Here is an 18,160-nt window from a genome sequence, read left to right as displayed (position 1 = left end):
GGGCAGGCTGCGGCTGCGCGCTCCTGCGGCGAGGGCGGGGCGAGGAACAGCGCGCCTGCGCGCCTCGTCGCCCCGTCGTTACGGGCGGGCGCGGTTCCGCGCGCAGGCGCGTAGGCTGCCGGCTGGGGCGTTAGGCGCTGCGCGCGTGCGAGCTGCGTTTCCCTCCCCTTCTCAGTGCGTCCCTTCTCCGCCACCATTTTGTGTTGTGACTCCGGCTTTCCGCCGTCGCCTTTATCCCGTCTCGCTCCACGCGTGCGAGTCGAAACGACGGCCCCATGGCGGAGAGCCAGCCAGCGGCCGGGCAGGGCGAGCCTGTGGCCCCGGGTGGGCCCGGAGGCCCCAGCTCAGAGCCGGAGACCCGGCGGCTGAGCGAGCTGCGCGTGATCGACCTGCGGGCAGAGCTCAGGCGCCGCAACTTGGACAGCGGCGGCAACAAGAGCGTCCTGACCGAGCGCCTCAGGAAGGTGAGCGGGCGCCGCGCGCGGGCCGCCTGAGGGCGAGGCGCAGCCGGCGCCTGCGCGGCCCCGGCCCTCCGGCGCCGCTGAGGAAAATGGCGCCAAGCGGCGGCGAGGCTGCGGCCGGGCCGCGGGCGTGCTTCGGGGCTGCCCCCCGGGCCCGACTCGAGCGTTCCGCACGGGACGAACGTCCCTGAGAGTGCTGGCCGCTGCTAGCAGCGTGGGGGTGAGTGGCGTTGCCGGCTCTACTGCGAGCCGTGCTCCAGTCCCTAGACCTGCACGGCGCAGTGTGCGTGCTGTGGCACTCGGCTCAGGTGTTTCCAGTGCCGTGCAGCGGTGGGCTGTCTGCCCTCCGTTGAGCTCCTGCATTTACAGTTTTGTGCACTGGGCTTTTTGCAGTGTATTGATTTTTCTGACTTCAGGAAGAAGTCGGTAGCGTGAGCGCTGCATCCTAATCAGAATACTTGGGATGCAAGTTGCACATAGACATTTTTCACAGGATGCTGTCTCCAGGATCCAAGGCTCTTACTGTGTCACGACACCCTGGTGCTTGTGTACCTGTGCATTGTTGCAAATGCCATACCTCTGACTACCACAACCTAGTTGGTCGGATATTGCTTTACTTCCCAAACTTCTGCTCTGCTTTTAACTAAAACTGAAACAGTATTTTTATTTTTTGGCTATAGGTTATACTGCTGACTGCCTTCCAGAAACTTTATGCCAGCACGTTACAATTTTACGTGTGCTAGATGCTTTGAAGCTGGTGTCTTTTTATTGCATATCCAAGTTCCTTCGGTCTAATTCAAAGTGTTAAATTCTTGTTTTATTTTTTTTTCTGCTGGCGGGTGTACAGTGTGTAAAATCAACAGAGAAACACAAATAGATTTTTTTATATCTGTTTTGATATCTATCTTTATTTTTTTTTCCTTAATAGGCTATTGAAGAGGAAGGGGGGAATCCTGATGAAATTCCAGTAGTTTCAGAAATTGTCAACAAGAAAACTTCCAAAAGAAGCAGCAAAGGTACAGGGGATTTAGAGAAGATCTTCACCTGCCTCCCCATTGGGTTTTCTGTTAGATTTTATCCGTGAACCAGAATCTTGCTAATCTCTTTTTAAGTCTGCTTTGCCTTTTGGAAAAGCGCACTGTATAATTTTGGTACTGTTGTGCACTGAATGTTTTGCAGTTGCAAGGCTGTAGCTAACAGTACTTGCCTGAGCCAGATTTGGATAAACCCAGTCTTCTGGAAAAGCTGGAACATAGCTGAAGTTTCTGTTCCTTGGTTCTGACCTTTAATGCCATAACGCCTTATTTTAAAATAGGTTATTATTTCTTTACATGACTGCACCTTTACTTTTGAGAAACAGTGTAAGGTTTTGTTTTTTTTTTTCCCCCCAAGGTAGAAATACAGAGTTTCTAGCAAAATCAAAATGACCTCTGTAGTTTGTTGTGCTTACGTTTCATAGCTAGTAGCAGTCTTGTTTTTTCCCCCAGAAAACCAGATTTTAATCAATATCGGAAGTTTGATTTTTTTTTTTCAAGGCTTTCCATAGGGAAAGACATGTGTAGACATAGTTTCTGGATGGTGAGAAATAGTCTTACATAATGCTTATTTTTCTAAAAATAGTTTGCTATTTTTCTATAATTTAGTTACATTAGCACAGTTTGAGCTTTTGTTGTAATCAAGTAATGTTGAAACTTGCTTTCATATTAGAGCTGAACAGAATAGTTATTTAAAATGAAAGATTATAATTAGGTACTTAATTTTGGTTTATATGAAATGTAAATTTTTGAGATGAAGCTTAAACATTTTACTAACTAATTTTTTTGACTCAGATTTTTGTTGATGAATCCAACAGTATATTTACTTGCAAATTAAAATGGGTAATCATAACTGCAAAGAAAATGTCACAATTGTCAGTCAGTTGTGGAAAAATTAGAAAAAGTAGATAACTAAGTTGAATGGAATATGTATTCTGATGGAAAAATGCAACTTGAAGATGCATGTTTGTACCTTTTTAAATTCTACCAATCAATGTTGCTAGGACGTAGACCAGATGAAGAGGGAATTGAAGACAATGGCCTGGAAGAGGATTCTGGAGATGGACAGGTATGTGAAGCTGTGTTGGAAGTGAAGCAATAATGGCGTTGTTTTCAAGTTACAATGACTATTATATATACTACTTTTCTTTTTACAGGAGGATATCGAAGCAAGTTTGGATAACTTGCAGGATATTGACATGATGGATATTAGTGTGTTAGATGAAGCTGAAATAGATAATGGCAATGCTGTAGATTGCGGAGAGGATTGCAGTGCTGATAATATTCTTGACTCGCTGTCTGACAGTAAAGAAAATGCTGATGCAGAAACGAAAGAACTTCCAGATCAGCCTACAGCATATGCTGTACGTAACTTGGAGTTATCCCCACAATTTTCTGAAATTAAAGAAGAATCAAGAGAAATACCAGTAGCGATGGTATGCATCTCTTATGTGTGTGGAATCATTTTTTTTTTTAATAGTATAACTAGCTAGAGTGTACTTGAAGTGATTTGGGTCTCTACTGGTTCTCATAATCATTGCTTTTTCTTCTTTTACATATATGTGGAAATATTCTTGATTTTAAATGCTTAGATGTTGTTTGTGTGCATTGCATTACTGTACAAATTAATAACGCTTTGAACTCAGTACTTCACCTTATACTTATAATCACATTTTCATATCTTTATGTAGGAGGATATGTGAGACAAATAAGGCTGCAGCATTTATGTTTCACTTCAGCTAAACAGCAGCATAGATATATTCTGGATACTTTTTTTTTTTGGTTAGGATAACGGTCTGAGGTTACTTAGGTTTTGAAAGTATTTTTGTTGGCTTTCTGCGTTTGTCTGTTACACTGCTTTTATGAAGTTGCTCATAGGGGCAAGAAGATAAACTTTTTCCTCAAAGTCAAGTGTTTACCTTCTGAAACATACAACAAAAGGCTCAAAAAGTTATTTGTATCCAGTCTGATAGGGAAGTGTAGTTCTTTGTTGCGTGTACACATTGTTTCATCAGTCTAGACTATACAATTACAAAATGGGTATTTTTTCCCCCCCTAAGTCTTTACGCTGCAGAAGTAAACAACCCTCTATCTCCAGTCATTTCCCCTTTCCCTCATGCAAGTCAAGGGAGAATAATGAAAAAGTTTTTTTTTCAGCGTTAAAAGTGCCAGAGTTTAGGTCAACTCCTGCAGTCTTCTTTTCTCAGTAAAAAACATGGTTATCTAGTCACATAGACTTCTTGGCTCTATGTTCCTGCTGTAAATAAGAGAGAAAAAGAAACATTGCTGCCAGAATCAAAGACCTTAAAAGATTTTGAGGCAACCAACATATTTCAGAGGTAATGGGAAAGCTTATTCATATGGTGGGGATGGGTAAGAGGTGTGGGAGTCATCAGTCAGGTTTTTAACCTCTTTGGTTGTTTTGCATGCTGAGAGATTTGCTTGATAGTTGTCAGAGGAAATAATTTCTAATCTTTGATTTCTCATTCAGATTTTGTTTGGAATACTGTTCTTTTATAGCTAATGAAATGCTTTCTGTTTTTCAAGGTAGAGGCTGAAGATGTTGGAAACAGTTTCAATGCTGCTTCATCTGATTTAACTGTAATAAAGGTAAATTGTGTATGTACATGTACAGCTTCGAGTCTTGTTATCCATTGTATAAACTATCTTGATACCTTATATTTAACTTCCTTTAAAAGAGTATGTATCCCGTTTTGACAATAAAGCTGAAACTGATCTGTTCTGAAATATGGGCCTCATTTCCAGATCATTCATTCATGGTTGAGTAAGGACACTTGTAGCTTCAAGTGAGGCTGGTGGTTCTTTCAATACCACTTTCAAAAGGCAGACTTTGTAAAGTAGACTCTAGAGAAGGATAACACAAAGATAAAATACGGTCTATGTCACTTATATTTGGTAATTTATATACCCATATTAATGTGAGTAGGGTTGTAGAAGTATTACTGTGTTGTATGTTTAAAAAAAAACAAATGTTATCAGTGTTGTAGTTGCTTGAAACTGACCACCAGTTTGTGGTGTCTGTATTTGAGAAATAATGAAATACTAATGTGTTTCATAAAGCATGAAAACCTTTAAAAAGTGATGTTAAACCATCTTGTGAGAAATTTATTTAAAATTCAATAATTTCAAAGTAGAAATGGTATAAATCATAGTAATGCTTTCCTCCGAGGTGTAGGGGGTAAGCAATAACGTCTTGACTTTTTTTGAATACTGATATTTCTCTCTCTGTGCTGCTTTTCTCCACAGGAAACTGAAGAATTACCTTTGGAGCCAGGTACTGTGGTGTTTTTCTTGTTTTTTTTTTTGTTGTTGTTTTGTTTTGTTTTAAATAGATGTATTGTGTTGGGAGGGGGAGGGTCCAGGGCTTTGAAACAGTTTCATTTTAATTCTTTTTGTATTCCTGTTTATTTTTTGATGCATTACCGTAGTGTACCTTATTATGGTGGACAATCCAGGTCATGCACGATCATAGAGATTGGAAACCCAGTCATATCACCAGATCTGTAGAGAACTACTTTTTGAAAACTTGTATTTAATGGGAGGAAATAGTTGCATAGAGCTCTCAACTATAACGGATTTAAAGAATGAGCCTTAAAGATGCAAAGGTTCTGAATATAAAACAGATCTTGTGATATCACACTGTATTACAGTTCTGTGAATAAATAAAGGAATGCAGGTAATATAAAACTTTGGTACAGAACATAAATTCTGGTGACTGAACTTCAGAAGAAGGAATAGAGTGTCGTCATGGGAATTTTCTACAGATCATACTCGCATTCTGGGACTGCGAACGCACTCATGCACCATCAGAAGATGCCCAATTTTCGTGTTGGACTGTCTGCTGAAAGAATTTCACAGAAATTTGGAAATTGAACTCTCAGTGCATTGATATGTTCAGTTAAGCATCTTGGACTTTGGAAGCTAACTAGAGAAGAAACAGAGCTGAACGATTTCATGAAGAATACCAAGGATCAGCCAGAAGGTTTTTGTTAAATCTGTGGGGACGTTTTTCATCCCTGTTAACATTGTAGGGCTGATAAGGTAGTTTGTCAGACTGCAGTTAGCATAGCGCTTTTAACACTGTGTACACTAGGGTTTTCCAATCTCTGTGTAGCTTAGAAGTTCTCTTGGTGTTAGTGTGGCAGCCATGCCAGTTCCACATTTGTGATTGCTGTATTTCCCTGGTGATTAAATCTTGTGCCATTCTATTCCTGTTAAATCCGTAGAAAATGAGAAAATACTCGACATTTTGGGGGAAACTTGTAAATCTGAACTACTTAACGAAGAAACTTCCGAAGTGGAGCAGCCACATGCACAGGAAGCAAGTAACGTGGTGCCAGGCAAGAGGCTAGCAGAGGAAGAGGATGTTCTTGCTGCCGCTCAGTTGGAGGAAGATGCTTTAGATTTGGACAGCAAATCGGCACAAGCTATGTCAAGGAAGGAGGCAAAGCGTTTAGTTGTAGCAAAAGGGGAGAGAAGTGAACAGACAATAGAGGAAGAGAAACTGGACTCTGAATCTTTAGTATTAGAGACCCTAAGCGATCAGAGTAGCAAACGATTCCAAGGCCTGGAAGCCTCTAGTGGGGAAACAGCGGAAAAAGGCGCAGGTCCTGAAGGCAAAGATAGCAAAGAAGATGCCAAGAAAACAGAAGACAAAGCTAATTCTGAGGAATCCCCTGCTACTAGAGAGTCCTCAACCAGTGAGGGCGGTGATCAGAAAAAGAGGTTTGTTTTTTCTCCGTTATAGACCAGATGCTATCTTTTTTCATTGGTCGTTAAGTGATGCGAATAAGCTGTTTCCTTCAATTGGCCACCAAGACTCATGAAATTGTAGCCTATTCCTAAAGAATCTGTTTTATTTCTCCTTGTGCAGACTTTTTTAAACGCAGAGGGTTTGATTTCTTTCCTTCCTCAACCTTCAAAGGTTGTTTTCTTAAATTATTTTAATTTCAGTCATCTGCAAAACAGAATTAATTGTCCGTTCAAGTATATGAGTCCCATATTTTCTCTTGTTTTTCAAAAAATTTGAATGGTATCTTTTATTTCAGAACTAATTCACTGGTAGGTATCAAATTCTAGCGTGCAATCTAGAATTTCATTTATGCTCTTGCTTGGTTGGATAACGAGATGTTTTGTCTTTAGCCCTGTTGAGGAGGACAGAGATACAAAGATAATCTCAAGAGATGAGAAAGGTATGTTTTGTATTTTTTTTATTAAAAAAAAAAAGTATGTGTGACTTAAAAATTTTTCTTGGTCAAATCTAACCCTTTCTTTCAAGTCAGTTTTCATAAGTGGATGTATGAAGGAGTGAATGGAGCAATTGTAGTTATTAATTTTAAATACTTTGACTTGCTTTTCTTGTGATTTTTGGTTTCCTTTTAGTGTGTAAGTGTGCACATATCTTCACTGTAGTTTTTGCACTGGAGTCTCCCAGTAGGTTTCTGAAGTGGTGGTAGGTACTGTCAAGACTGGTATTTGTCAGAAAATGTCAAAGATGTGTAATCTCTATACTGTGTATGGTGTTTCTGGTGAACTGTGAATTTCAGTTCCTAATTGACAAAGTAGAAAAAGTTCTGTTGTGAATTAATGTTTAATACTTTGTAGTTCTCATCAAAGTGATTGAAATGTAGGGGGCAATGTGTAGATGAAAACTCATTAAGACTGTTGAAATACATGTCAGGTGTGGAGGTCAAGAGTTAGTTTTTGAAGGCTGCAATGTGATTTTAAGATTGTTTGGAAGAGGTAGAGTTAAAATCGTGCTTAAAGAGGTTCATGAAGAGGAAAAGTGGAGTTTGTAGAGCAGTTGCTTTTTCACTGTTGCATTCCTGTGTAAATGTATTTTTTCTTTTTCGATGTTTGGCTTTTTTTTTTTGTAAATTAGGTCGTGCAGGTAGTGGTTCTGGCAGAAATTTGTGGGTTAGTGGACTTTCTTCATCTACTAGAGCTACAGACTTGAAGAATCTTTTCAGCAAGTATGGAAAGGTATGTAGCAGATATGCAAACTAACAAATTGTTTAATCAGTGTTTGGTTTATAGTTTTTCAGAGCTTACGTGCAATAATCTTAAATTGAACCTTTTTAGCTCTGTTCATGTTGCTGTTGACTTAGGTGTAACACTGTTAGCATTACATTTAGAATAAATATAAAGAAGAAATTCTTCGTGATGAGGGTGGTGAAGCACTGGAACAGGCTGCCCAGAGAAGTTGTGGATGCCCCATCCCTGGAATTGTTCAAGGCCAAGTTGGATGGTGCTTTGAGCATCCTGGTCTAGTGGGAAGTGTCTCTGCCCATGGAGTGGTGGGAGTGGAACTAGATGATCTTAAAGGACCATTCCAACCTAGACAATTCTGTGATTCTGATATTTCTGTCAAATGTCTCTTAGTGAAGCACTTCTAGAACATCATGGACATGATACGGGTCACGGACAGTATACAGGTCAGGTTAAAATGTGAAATGAGCTTAACAATGTTGTTGTCTTAAAACGCGAATGGAATATTGTGTGCCAAGAATGTTTCCTCTCTGTTAAAAGTGGATAGGTACTATACTATTACCAATACATGGAGCTGCTCAAATGATAAGTTAAAATTAATTTTGTGATGGATCTGCAAATACAGAACAGATGTGTATATATATATATTTTTTTTCCCCTGTAGGTGGTTGGTGCAAAAGTGGTCACCAATGCTCGCAGTCCTGGTGCTCGCTGTTACGGCTTTGTTACAATGTCAACATCTGAAGAAGCCACCAAGTGTATTAGTCACCTCCACAGAACAGAGCTGCATGGGAAAATGATTTCTGTGGAAAAGGTAAATGGTAGCTATTGCGTGATAGTATAATGAAAATAAAAGTGCGTAAGTTTAGTGCCTGTCTTCCATTATTAAAAATATTTCTGGCTAAAATTCTAGGCAAAAAATGAACCAGCTGGGAAAAAGCCTGCAGACAAAAAGGAAGGCGAAGCAAGGAAGGAAAAAGACAGGCACCATTCAGCAGATTGCAAATCTGAGAAGTAAAGTGTTCTTTTATATTTTCCTGTTTAAAACTCGTTTGAAACGCAGCCATGTGACAGAAGGGAACAGTAATTGTGATAAGTCTTGATTTGCTTCATGCTGCATCTGAAATAGTAATAATACTAGGAAATTTGAAATTGCTGTTCTGTAGCAATAAGCACACCTTGATTGGCCCTCTGTTCAGAAATACAAAGCTTTTCAGGTTTTATTATCAAAACTTATCAGTTACATGAGGAGATAGTTCATTTTTACATTAACCGGTATTTTTTGTCAGAACTGTTAGTCCTGTAATCTGATTCTGACTTGGCCTGTTCTTTTAACTGACAAATCTTTCTAGTAATTTGTCTGTCTTTTTGATGGACTGTTTGCATGGCTAGTAAGCAGTGTTTTAATATTTGTTTTTCAAGTGCTCTGGCTTTTTTGAAAGAGGCATTTCGCTTTACTACACTTTGTTCTCATACAATTATAAAAGACTTGGTAAAAGAGATGCTTTGGCAGACTGGTCTGCTTTGCATCAGGTGCTAAAGGTGTCTGTTCATAAAAACTTCTTTTCTAGTGGGGATCAACCTATACCTGCGTGGGCCCTCTTCTCCCTGTTCTGTGTGAATGTTACTTACAGGCAGAACAGGAGGCTTTTATTTCTGGCGCTCAAATGCCGAATACTCAGAGAGATCATCTGTAGTTTCTTCCTTTTAGACAGCTTTAGTGTAGTATTGTTTGCTAGTCGTAAACATATGTACAAGTATGCGTTGTCATACTGCAAATGCTCAGCAGCATGGAAGACACTGGACTGTGTTTTTGAGTGTTTTTTCTTTTTTTTTTTCTTTTTACGTGATTGACTTGATCAGTAAGAATGGTTATGTAGCACTTCTTGTTAGAATTTCTATTAAAGCAAAGTTTGTCTATAGGTCTGTTGGTATTAAAAAGGAGGAGAAGGCCGGCCAAAAAGATGATGCTAAGAAATCAGAAAAAGACGGGAAAGATGAAGGAAAAGAGAAAGATGATCAGAAAGCTGGACCCTCTGATCGATCTAGGGCAAGCAAATCAGGTAATTCTAGTGGTCCTTCAGAAATACATTCAAAGATACTTGTTTTATTTTTAAAGAAAATAAGTTGATAAAAGCTTTATCATAGTTGCTAATACCTTATTTCACATCCAAAAAAGTTTCCTTAATTGGCTAACAAGCATTAAAACATTAAGAACTGTGGCTGGTCAGAAAACTTCCAACTTTTGCATGATTCATAATTTAGTAAAAAGACTGAACTGTACTTTGCAATACTTTGTTTTCCTGATTGACAAAAAAAGCCATGCCACAAAATACCTTAGAACTTTTTTTTTTTTATTCCAACTTTGAATGCTAGTAGCTTAGCAACATAGTTTTTGTTAGTGGGCCTTAAAGGATGCATATGGTAATCTGTGAATTTTATGGAACCGTCACTGGGTTTAGAGCTGATGCAGTGTTTTTTTTTTGTTTGTTTTGTTTTGTTTTGTTTTTTGTTTTTTCTTTTCAATTGTGGCGAAAGTATGTATTTTGCAGACCTAAGAACAAACTTAAATTTGTTTTCTTCTAACTGCCATCCCAGGTAGAAAGTGCTACTTATAAGTTTACTGCCCACACCCCCAACTTAGCAAAATGTCGGTAAGCTATTTAAATCATAAATACATTCTTCCATAGGACATTCAAGAACCTCAGTAAAATAACTCTTTACTACTTCATATCATAATGGTTTTAAATTATTGCAAGAATTTTTGAATGTCTTGGGTATTATTTATTCCTTGGGCATATTTTTGTTTTCCAGCAAGTCGAGGAACTGAAAGGACTGTAGTAATGGATAAATCCAAAGGAGAGCCGGTTATCAGTGTGAAAACTTCTGCATCAAAAGAGAGGGTAAGTACAGCTTTCAGAGAAGTATTTTTATAATAATAGGTGTAAACCAACTTTATATGCAAATAATTGAAGGGTTTTTTTGCCTTGCGTATTGGGAACAGCTATCCCTTTATTGCATTTTACAAAACGTTAAGATGATGATGTGAAAGTAAATGCTTATATCTCGCCATGTTATAGTCAGTTGCTGCTGCTGTAGTTGAGGTAGTAGAAATGTACTTTGTAAGCGAAGTTAAGATAATATATTTCAACCAGTATGGTGACCAGTGACCTTTAAAGCGGTATATCATTTTTCACCAGTGCAAGTCCGATCTTGTGCCTCTAATATTTATATATATTTAAACTCTTTAGAAGTTCTAGCCAAATTCTGGGTGCTTCTCCCTGACTTTTCTGTGGAATTTCAATATTATTTGCCTTTGGGAAGGTGTGAGAGCCTGTTTTGTTCAAGTTGGCATAAGGTGGGCGTTTTGCCTTGGAAATCTAGCTACAAGTGCTCTGAAAGTGTTTGGCTAATGTATTGTTTTGATTTAACTCAGAGTACAAAAAGCCAGGATCGTAAATCTGAGAGCAAAGAGAAACAAGATATTTTATCATTTGATAAAATCAAAGAACAGCGAGAACGTGAACGTCAGAGACAGAGAGAGAGAGAAATCAGGGAAACAGAGAGGCGACGGTGAGTTTTTCACTTCTCTAAACTTTGAATGGCATTTGCTTGTACCTCTCTTACCCGTGTTTTTTGAACAGGCTTCAACATAGTTGTGTGCTGGACCTTCCACATTTGTATATCAGATGAATTTGCTAGACTATTGCTAGAACAGATGCAATGCCAAATTATGAAGGTTTTTATTACTGAAACCAGTTGTCTCTAAGCCTATGCTTCTAAGGAGGCTCTCCTGAATAACAACTTCTGTAGGTACTTTCAGGTCTGTTATTCTACTCAGTCAGAATTGAATTTTCATATACGTGTGTTTTCCCTGAAAGTTTGTAACTACTTTCTAAATACTTCCTCAGTTCTGCATTAGGACATGCTGTGCTCTATGAAAGCTTTTTCAGTCTAACTTAGAGTAGCTACTGTGTTATTTATGCAGAATCCTTATCCTTACTACTTTTTTTTAACCTATATGGACTAATTTTTTGTTTAGGTGGCTGTGATTTAGTTGAGTATACACCATTTGTGTTTAAGCAGCTAGTGGGAAGAATATAACTTTCTAAAAAGGCAAACAAATAAAAACACCCAAAACAAGCAATAAAGCCTAGACTCAAGATAATTGACTGAAAACAAAATATCTGCTCTTTTAATTAGAGAGAGAGAGAGGCGAGAACGAGAACAACGGCTTCAAGCCATTCATGAACGGGATGAAAGACAGAGGCTCCAGAGAGAGCGGGAACGACTTGAATTTCAAAGACAGCGTCTTGACAGAGAGCGCTTGGAGAGGGAGAGATTGGAGAGAGAAAGAATGCACATAGAGCAGGAAAGAAGGAGAGAACAGGAACGAATCCAGCGAGAGAGAGAAGAGCTGCGACGTCAGCAGGAACAGCTACGCTATGAACAAGAACGGCGATCTGCAATGAGAAGGCCATATGATCCTGATGGCAGGTAATAATACCTGGGATGAGATACTGAAGTCTTTGGCCACATCCATTTACAGATACATAGGCTTTAGAATACTCTAATTTGAAAATACTCTTGCTGTAACTGTCATTGGGGTTCACAACTGAAGGCTTTCTGCTTTGTTGCTGTTAACAGTTCAACATTGATCTTTAGAAAAAGTAAATGTTGTACTTAAGTACCTGTAAGCACAAATTTATTATAGAAGATTTGAAAGAATTGGGAACTATTTTTCAAAGACGAGTGACTGAGAATATAAATCCTTCACTTAAATGGGTATAGAATGTGATGGAACAGTCTTAGGTTGTGCCAAGGGAGGATTAGATGAGACATTAGGAAAAATTTCTTCATGGAGCGGGTGGTCAAGCATTGGAACAGGTTGCCAGGGAAGTAAGTGGTGGAGTCCCCATCCCTGGAGGTATTTTAAGAGGCATGTAGACATAGCACTAAGGGACATGGCTTAGTGATGGGACTTGGTAGTTCAGGTAGACGGTTGGACTTGATGATTTTGAAGGTCTTTTCCAACTTGGGTTATTCTGTGTTTCTAAACTCTAAAACAGGGATGCCAGCAGGAACAGGTACTTACTAGGCTCCACTCATGTCCAGCTGTGCTGAGGTTACACTTTTTGTATGGTGTTCATGCAACTAGCTTCCTCTCTGAAACTGAAATGTGATGTCAGTTTAACGCTTCAGAGTTTTTAATTATAAATCAAAAATAACTTTTTGAATAATTGGACTGAATGAGGTTTGATCTCAAGATCTTGTTCAAGAGAGCAAGAAAGGAAGACTGCTTTGAGACTTCTGTTGTGTCTTTTCTTTCAGGCGAGATGATCCTTACTGGCCAGAGACAAAGCGAATGGCAATGGATGATAGGTACCACTCTGAATTTGGTCGTCAGGACCGCTTCCATGACTTTGACCACAGGGATCGTGGCCGATACCAAGATCATTCTTTGGACAGGTCAGTAAGGAGGTGGCTCTTCTTTCTATGCCTTTGTGGAAATTAGGTGTCTTTTCCTGGCTTACTAATGGCTTGAACAGTGCTGAAAACAAATGAGCCTTTTGCATTTCTTGTGTCTAAGTTTATACATGCTTGCAATTCTGTCTCCCTCACTTAATATATATCAAAAAAGGTTGCTTAAATACTATAAGCTAATTTCTGTTGTAGTCTGTGGTGGTGCTGAGGGAGATCCTGTAACTTCTCTCAAGATGGATAGAAATCTGATTTGTGAATCCCCATTCATTAGCCAAAGATTTAGCAGTTTCCTTTGCTTTAAAACTTTCCCTACTTTCATCTTCACAGCCTAGCTTACACTGACTTTACTTCCACAGTCTACAAAAATGCTTTCTGCATAGTGCTGTTGACACTTCCGGTTTATTCTCAAAGGAGCTTTGGCAAGAACTGTTCTACTTTGCTTTTGCTTGTAACTCATTTCTGATGCTGGTTGGTTCACTCTGTATTATTCCTTGGTTCAAGGCCTGGCACAGTGTTCTTCCCTCAGGTTCCTGACCGTGTCTCAGTGACACCTTGCTTACTAATATTACTATAAGCGTTACTTTGATGTCTTTGTATGCTAGGTTGTTGAAACAAAAAATCATTTAAATATCTTACAGCCAAACAAGTATTGGTGTTCTCAGTTTTAAAGCCTAACAAAGATAAATTTCCACATGCTACTTCATACAAACACCAGAACTATGATTGCTATGTTGATTTGACTGAAACTTCTCTTATTTTCTTCAAGAAGAGAAGGTTCGCGAGGGATACCAGATCGAGATGGGCAGGTGGGTCATACCCAAACAATCACTTCAGTTTAAAAAACAAACCAGTCCCAAAGCAGAAGAAGCACAATATGCATGATACCCATTTCTTAAATGGAATTACCACTAGAATTAAACAGTATGTGTTCAGTCACTAACTGACATAGTGTAGTAACATGCTAACATAAGTTACTTGCTCACTAGGGCATTTAGCCATAATTGAGGAAAAAATCCTCGGAGTGACTAGAGCTGCAGTATGGTGTTTCTTCAGACCAGAATACGATATGTGGTGGTAGAAGTTTTGTTTAACAATCGTAGGTGACTGCAATATGTGAAGAGGTAAATGCTGTAGTAATGTATCCATAGTTGGCAAGGATTCCCTTCTCTGATGTGTATCTAAACGGTATGTAGAAAATAAGTGGTGCCATGATGCAACAAGAAGACTATAAAAGGACAAGTGTGAAAACTGGTATCACAAAGGTATACTAAAACTTTCCTTCCTTCCTCTCTTCAGAAACGAGGCAGGCATTCTAGTAAAGGAAAAAAAAATCTGTAGCGAGAATGTAAGCCTTAAAAAAAAAAAAAAAAAGAGCACCAGCACAACCAAATACAAAGCTTCCACCTACCAATAATTGGAGTAGAATATGTACTGTGAAACAAAATTAGTGCCTCAAGTGAACTGTACACAGTGGCAACTATGGAAACAGTGAAGCATGAGACAGCTGTTTTATTTTCTGGCACATAATAAAACTGCAACCTCTGAGAAGCTGAAATTTTGATATCATAAAAGAAACCTGCATCAATTCTTAGCAGAACTCTGTACCATTTGCTTTCCAGCATTACCCAGATGAACGCCATGGAGGGCCAGACCGTCATTCCCGGGACTCCCGGGATAGTTGGGGTGGCTATGGGTCTGACAGAAGAATGAATGAAGGGAGAGGGATACCTCCACAAACCCGGTTAGTGTGTAAGAAATAAGGGAAGCAATTTATTGAATCTTAATTCTAATGCTCGGTAAACCTTTGAAGGGGGTGACAGTGGAAGCAGTTTCCCAAGTGTGAATACTTCCTCCAGGTAGTTTCTTCAAACATCTATTCTCATCTGAATAAGCAAGGAATTTAGTGAGTGAAGAGGTACTGCTCAGGTAGCTCAGCTGGAAACTGGTTCTCTTGTAAATTTCCTTTTCTAAAGATAAGATTGAGTCCTACGCTAGATGGTCCAATAGTGCCCACAAAAGTTGCATTTGTGACTAACAGGTTTTAAGGAAATTGATTTTCTTTCCTGCAGTAGTGGGGGACTGAGACAGTTCTTAGTGGTCTTCAAATCAGTGAGTCGTCAAGCTAGGTGTATTTCAGATGCATAATGTTCAGTTCTACATAAATACACCAGATAGAGGAATGGTGGCTGATTAATTGGTCCCTGTGTAAGTGCTTTAGTATATTGTGATGCTAAATATGTCTGTAGATTGGAAAAAGATGGGCTTTGTGTGGAGGATGTTGTTCAGCAAGTTTCTCATTGTTTGACTTTGAACAGTTCTTACTGCAATGACTGGGTGGATACAGATACAGCTTGACTAATGCCTTAATACACTCTTTTATGGGGTATGGTATTTGGCTTTACCCTATGCTGTTAAATTGATAAGGGACACACCTAGAAGACTTTCTTTTATTTTTTTAAGAGATGGACGTGACTGGGGAGATCATGGTCGAAAGTTAGAGGGGCATCAAGATCGTTCATGGCAGGGAAATGTGGATGGAGGAATGATGGGACGGGATCATGAGAGATGGCAAGGTACACTTGCTGCTTACCAGTGTGATTGTGGTTTTTCTATGAATTACTGCTGCTGAACTTCTAGTGGTAGTTAAAATTCCTACAGAGCTTTAACAACATTGGCAAGAAAGCAAATACAATTCTGGAAACAAAATGTTGCTTTTTTAATAGGAAAACATGAATACCTTCCCCCCCCCCCTTTTTTTTTTTTGATTAGGTGGTGATAGAAGCATGCCTGGTCAGTCAGGACCAGGCCATGTGATGAATCGAGGAGGGATACCAGGGTAAGAAGCTGTGTTTGGACTGCTTATGAATGTTTCATAATAGCTGACATCTGAATAAAACATTAAATTCCTGTGTCAAAAGTATAAAATAATACTTTCAGATTCTACCCAAGTATGGATTTGCGAGTAGAAAAAAACCTAAGCAAACGCCTTTTCTCAGATTTGTAGTAGTATTTAGTTGTGTCCAATTTTGAATTTGCCTGGTCTTGTTTTAGGCGTGGAGGCTTCACACAAGGTGGAAACCAGAGCCAGATAATGCAGAGTGGTGGAATACAAGGAGGTTTTGCAGGCCAGGAGAGAACAAACAGACTGACTGAAACCCGTTTTACCCGCCGCTACTGAAAGCACTATAAATAATATATATTTATATATATATATATATAAATATATATATTTTTTTAATACAAGATGACAATGGTGGTGAATTCTATTGAGCAGGGTCACCTTGAATTTGTGATTACGAAAGCAAGATTGCTGCCATATTGTAGCCAAATATATCAGCTGTTTATTTTGTTGTTGTGAATGTGTTCTTGGACAAGTATTAGTTAAAGTTTCTTTTAGTGAAACATTCCATTTTTCAAAAATAATAAAACAGATTATGGCTAACAATTCCATCTTCCTGTAGTCTTCCTTGGCACACAGGACGAGGTGCCATGCAGTCAGCTGCTTCTGGGGAAATGGCGAGCAGCAGTGGGGGGAGAGTGTTGTCTGTAGGTCGGGAGAGGCAGCGGGGGGGACATGGAGGGAGAACGCTGCTCCCAGAGTGTGGGGAGTTTCAAGGTTCCCTAGTTCTCATTACAGAGCATCTTCAGTTGCCAAACTTGTATCGATTGGTTTTCACAGTCCATTTCTGCCTCAAGCTTACCACTGACCTTTCCTGCTGGAAAACTTCATCCCAAACTGTTTAGCTCAGACTGAATGAAGCAGAGGAAATGCATACCCTTCTGCCCATTTTAAACTGTACTTGACCGCTGTACTTTCTGTAGGACGTTTTCCTCTCCCTGTTTCTGAAGCACAGAGTTGATACTTGTCAGGGAGGCTTTTTACCATACATCTGCTTTCTCTTTATTTAAGGAAAAGGTGCTACTGATAGTTACCCTGACAGTTGAGGCTTTTCGGAGTGCAGGAGGCAACTCCACATCTCTACTGACCGTGCCAGCTGTGGCATGTCTTAGTTCCCTTGCAGATGTGGAAGCCACGCGATGGGAGCCTTGATGCTGTTCTTCAAGGGCCTGTCTCCCTGCTGCTGGGTCTAGCAACCTCGAGAAGGAAGCTTCTTAGGTGCAGGTGTGGTGTACCTGGGAAGAGAAGTGGAACAAGCAATGGAAGAATGTCAGGAGGTGTGTGCGTGCTGAAGAACAGCAGCTTGTGCTGTGGGTGGGTGCTGAAGGTCGCAGCCTACAGTTGGTTTCTAGCCTGGCTTCTAAGGGTGAGCACAGAGGTCGTGCGCAGAGATGCTTGGTATTATCTGCAAGAGGAATCTGCCAAAATCACTAAATACTAGTGAAGGGCTATTGCCAAAGGAAGGTAAGAAGAACGCCTCGCTGTTTTCTGCAGCCTTAGGTCTCCCTGTTGCTTCCCTTCTGCCCAGCAAAGGGAGAATGTAACCTGTTTGCAAGCTGCACTGGATGGCTTTGAAGGTGCTATAACAGGTCACCAAAGGGCCGTTCTTTGGGAACCTGTCTGCACGGCCAAGACCTCCTTGGTCAGCCCCAAAACTTCTAAGTTGAATGTATCTTTCTAAAAAAATTAGAGATTAGCCTGAGGGCAAAAGATGCTTCTCACTACTTGGGTATCCAAGTCCCTGTGCTGGGGACGGTCGCTGGATGTGTTTGCCTGTACGCTAGGGGAGAAGTCAGGATCGAGTGTTAGCGTTAAGATGAAATGCTAGAATCAATCTCTGTATTAATTTAAAATCTTATGTACTGTGAAGCATGCATAGGTACGTATGCAACGGTTTTTCTTTTTTTCTGCTTTACCAGGGCAAAAGCAGCTACCTGACCCCTGGGGGGAGGGTTGTTGCTGAGCAAAGGTGTCACAGCCAAGACAAGGTTTGCACAGCACCACGGGAGGAGAGGGATGCTGCTCGACGTCTGTGCCCTGCAGCCCCCCAGGGGAAGGGGAGAAGGTACTGGTAGGAGCCCTGCTGCAACCTCCCCCCGGGAGTCCTGTGCACGAGTTAACACAGTTGATTTTCTCACTTGCGCTGCTCTTGGGGTGCGCGGCCCTAGTACGTGGCAGTGTTACTGCGCAACAAGCCGGGGGGGGGCGTTTTTGGGGGTAGGGCTGCGCAACAGGGGGATTGTGTGTGTGGTTCTGAGGGTAGGGGTATGCAA

At 40.2% G+C, this 18,160-nt stretch overlaps 1 protein-coding gene across 5 annotated transcripts; it reads left to right on the top strand.

Annotated features, from left to right (window-relative positions):
• Positions 1-77: 77 nt before the first annotated feature.
• Positions 78-16,427, top strand: LOC118260043 (scaffold attachment factor B1-like). Of its 5 annotated transcripts, none has more exons than XM_035569948.2 (21): positions 78-464; positions 1,390-1,477; positions 2,500-2,564; positions 2,653-2,931; positions 4,043-4,105; positions 4,763-4,790; positions 5,743-6,241; positions 6,659-6,708; positions 7,398-7,498; positions 8,169-8,318; positions 8,418-8,518; positions 9,428-9,567; positions 10,319-10,407; positions 10,941-11,077; positions 11,708-12,001; positions 12,836-12,973; positions 13,755-13,794; positions 14,608-14,729; positions 15,449-15,561; positions 15,758-15,824; positions 16,040-16,427. In XM_035569948.2, the coding sequence occupies exons 1-21, from the start codon at positions 276-278 to the stop codon at positions 16,164-16,166; spliced, it is 2,880 nt and encodes a 959-aa protein (XP_035425841.1). In that variant the 5' UTR covers positions 78-275; the 3' UTR covers positions 16,167-16,427. The 5 variants fall into 5 exon arrangements, 4 of the variants coding, with proteins under 4 accessions (XP_035425841.1, XP_035425844.1, XP_035425842.1 ...); XM_035569951.2 differs by having other exon boundaries at positions 86-464; positions 2,653-2,859; XM_035569949.2 differs by having other exon boundaries at positions 86-464; positions 13,758-13,794.
• Positions 16,428-18,160: the final 1,733 nt, after the last annotated feature.

Source organism: Cygnus atratus, chromosome 26, assembly GCF_013377495.2.
Source record: "Cygnus atratus isolate AKBS03 ecotype Queensland, Australia chromosome 26, CAtr_DNAZoo_HiC_assembly, whole genome shotgun sequence".
In the NCBI taxonomy this organism is placed as follows: Eukaryota; Metazoa; Chordata; class Aves; order Anseriformes; family Anatidae; genus Cygnus; species Cygnus atratus.
Note: the sequence above shows the minus strand (reverse complement) of the source record. Positions and strands in the feature narration are given on the sequence as shown.

What these genes read in the sequence shown, in the direction of transcription:
- LOC118260043 (XM_035569948.2), top strand. Translation starts at nt 276, where the DNA reads ATGGCGGAGAGCCAGCCAGCGGCCGGGCAGGGCGAGCCTGTGGCCCCG. An exon ending in ATCTAGGGCAAGCAAATCAG is followed by an intron (nt 9,568 to 10,318) that starts GTAATTCTAGTG and finishes TTTGTTTTCCAG; the next exon opens with CAAGTCGAGGAACTGAAAGG. An exon ending in AGGGAAACAGAGAGGCGACG is followed by an intron (nt 11,078 to 11,707) that starts GTGAGTTTTTCA and finishes TCTTTTAATTAG; the next exon opens with AGAGAGAGAGAGGCGAGAAC.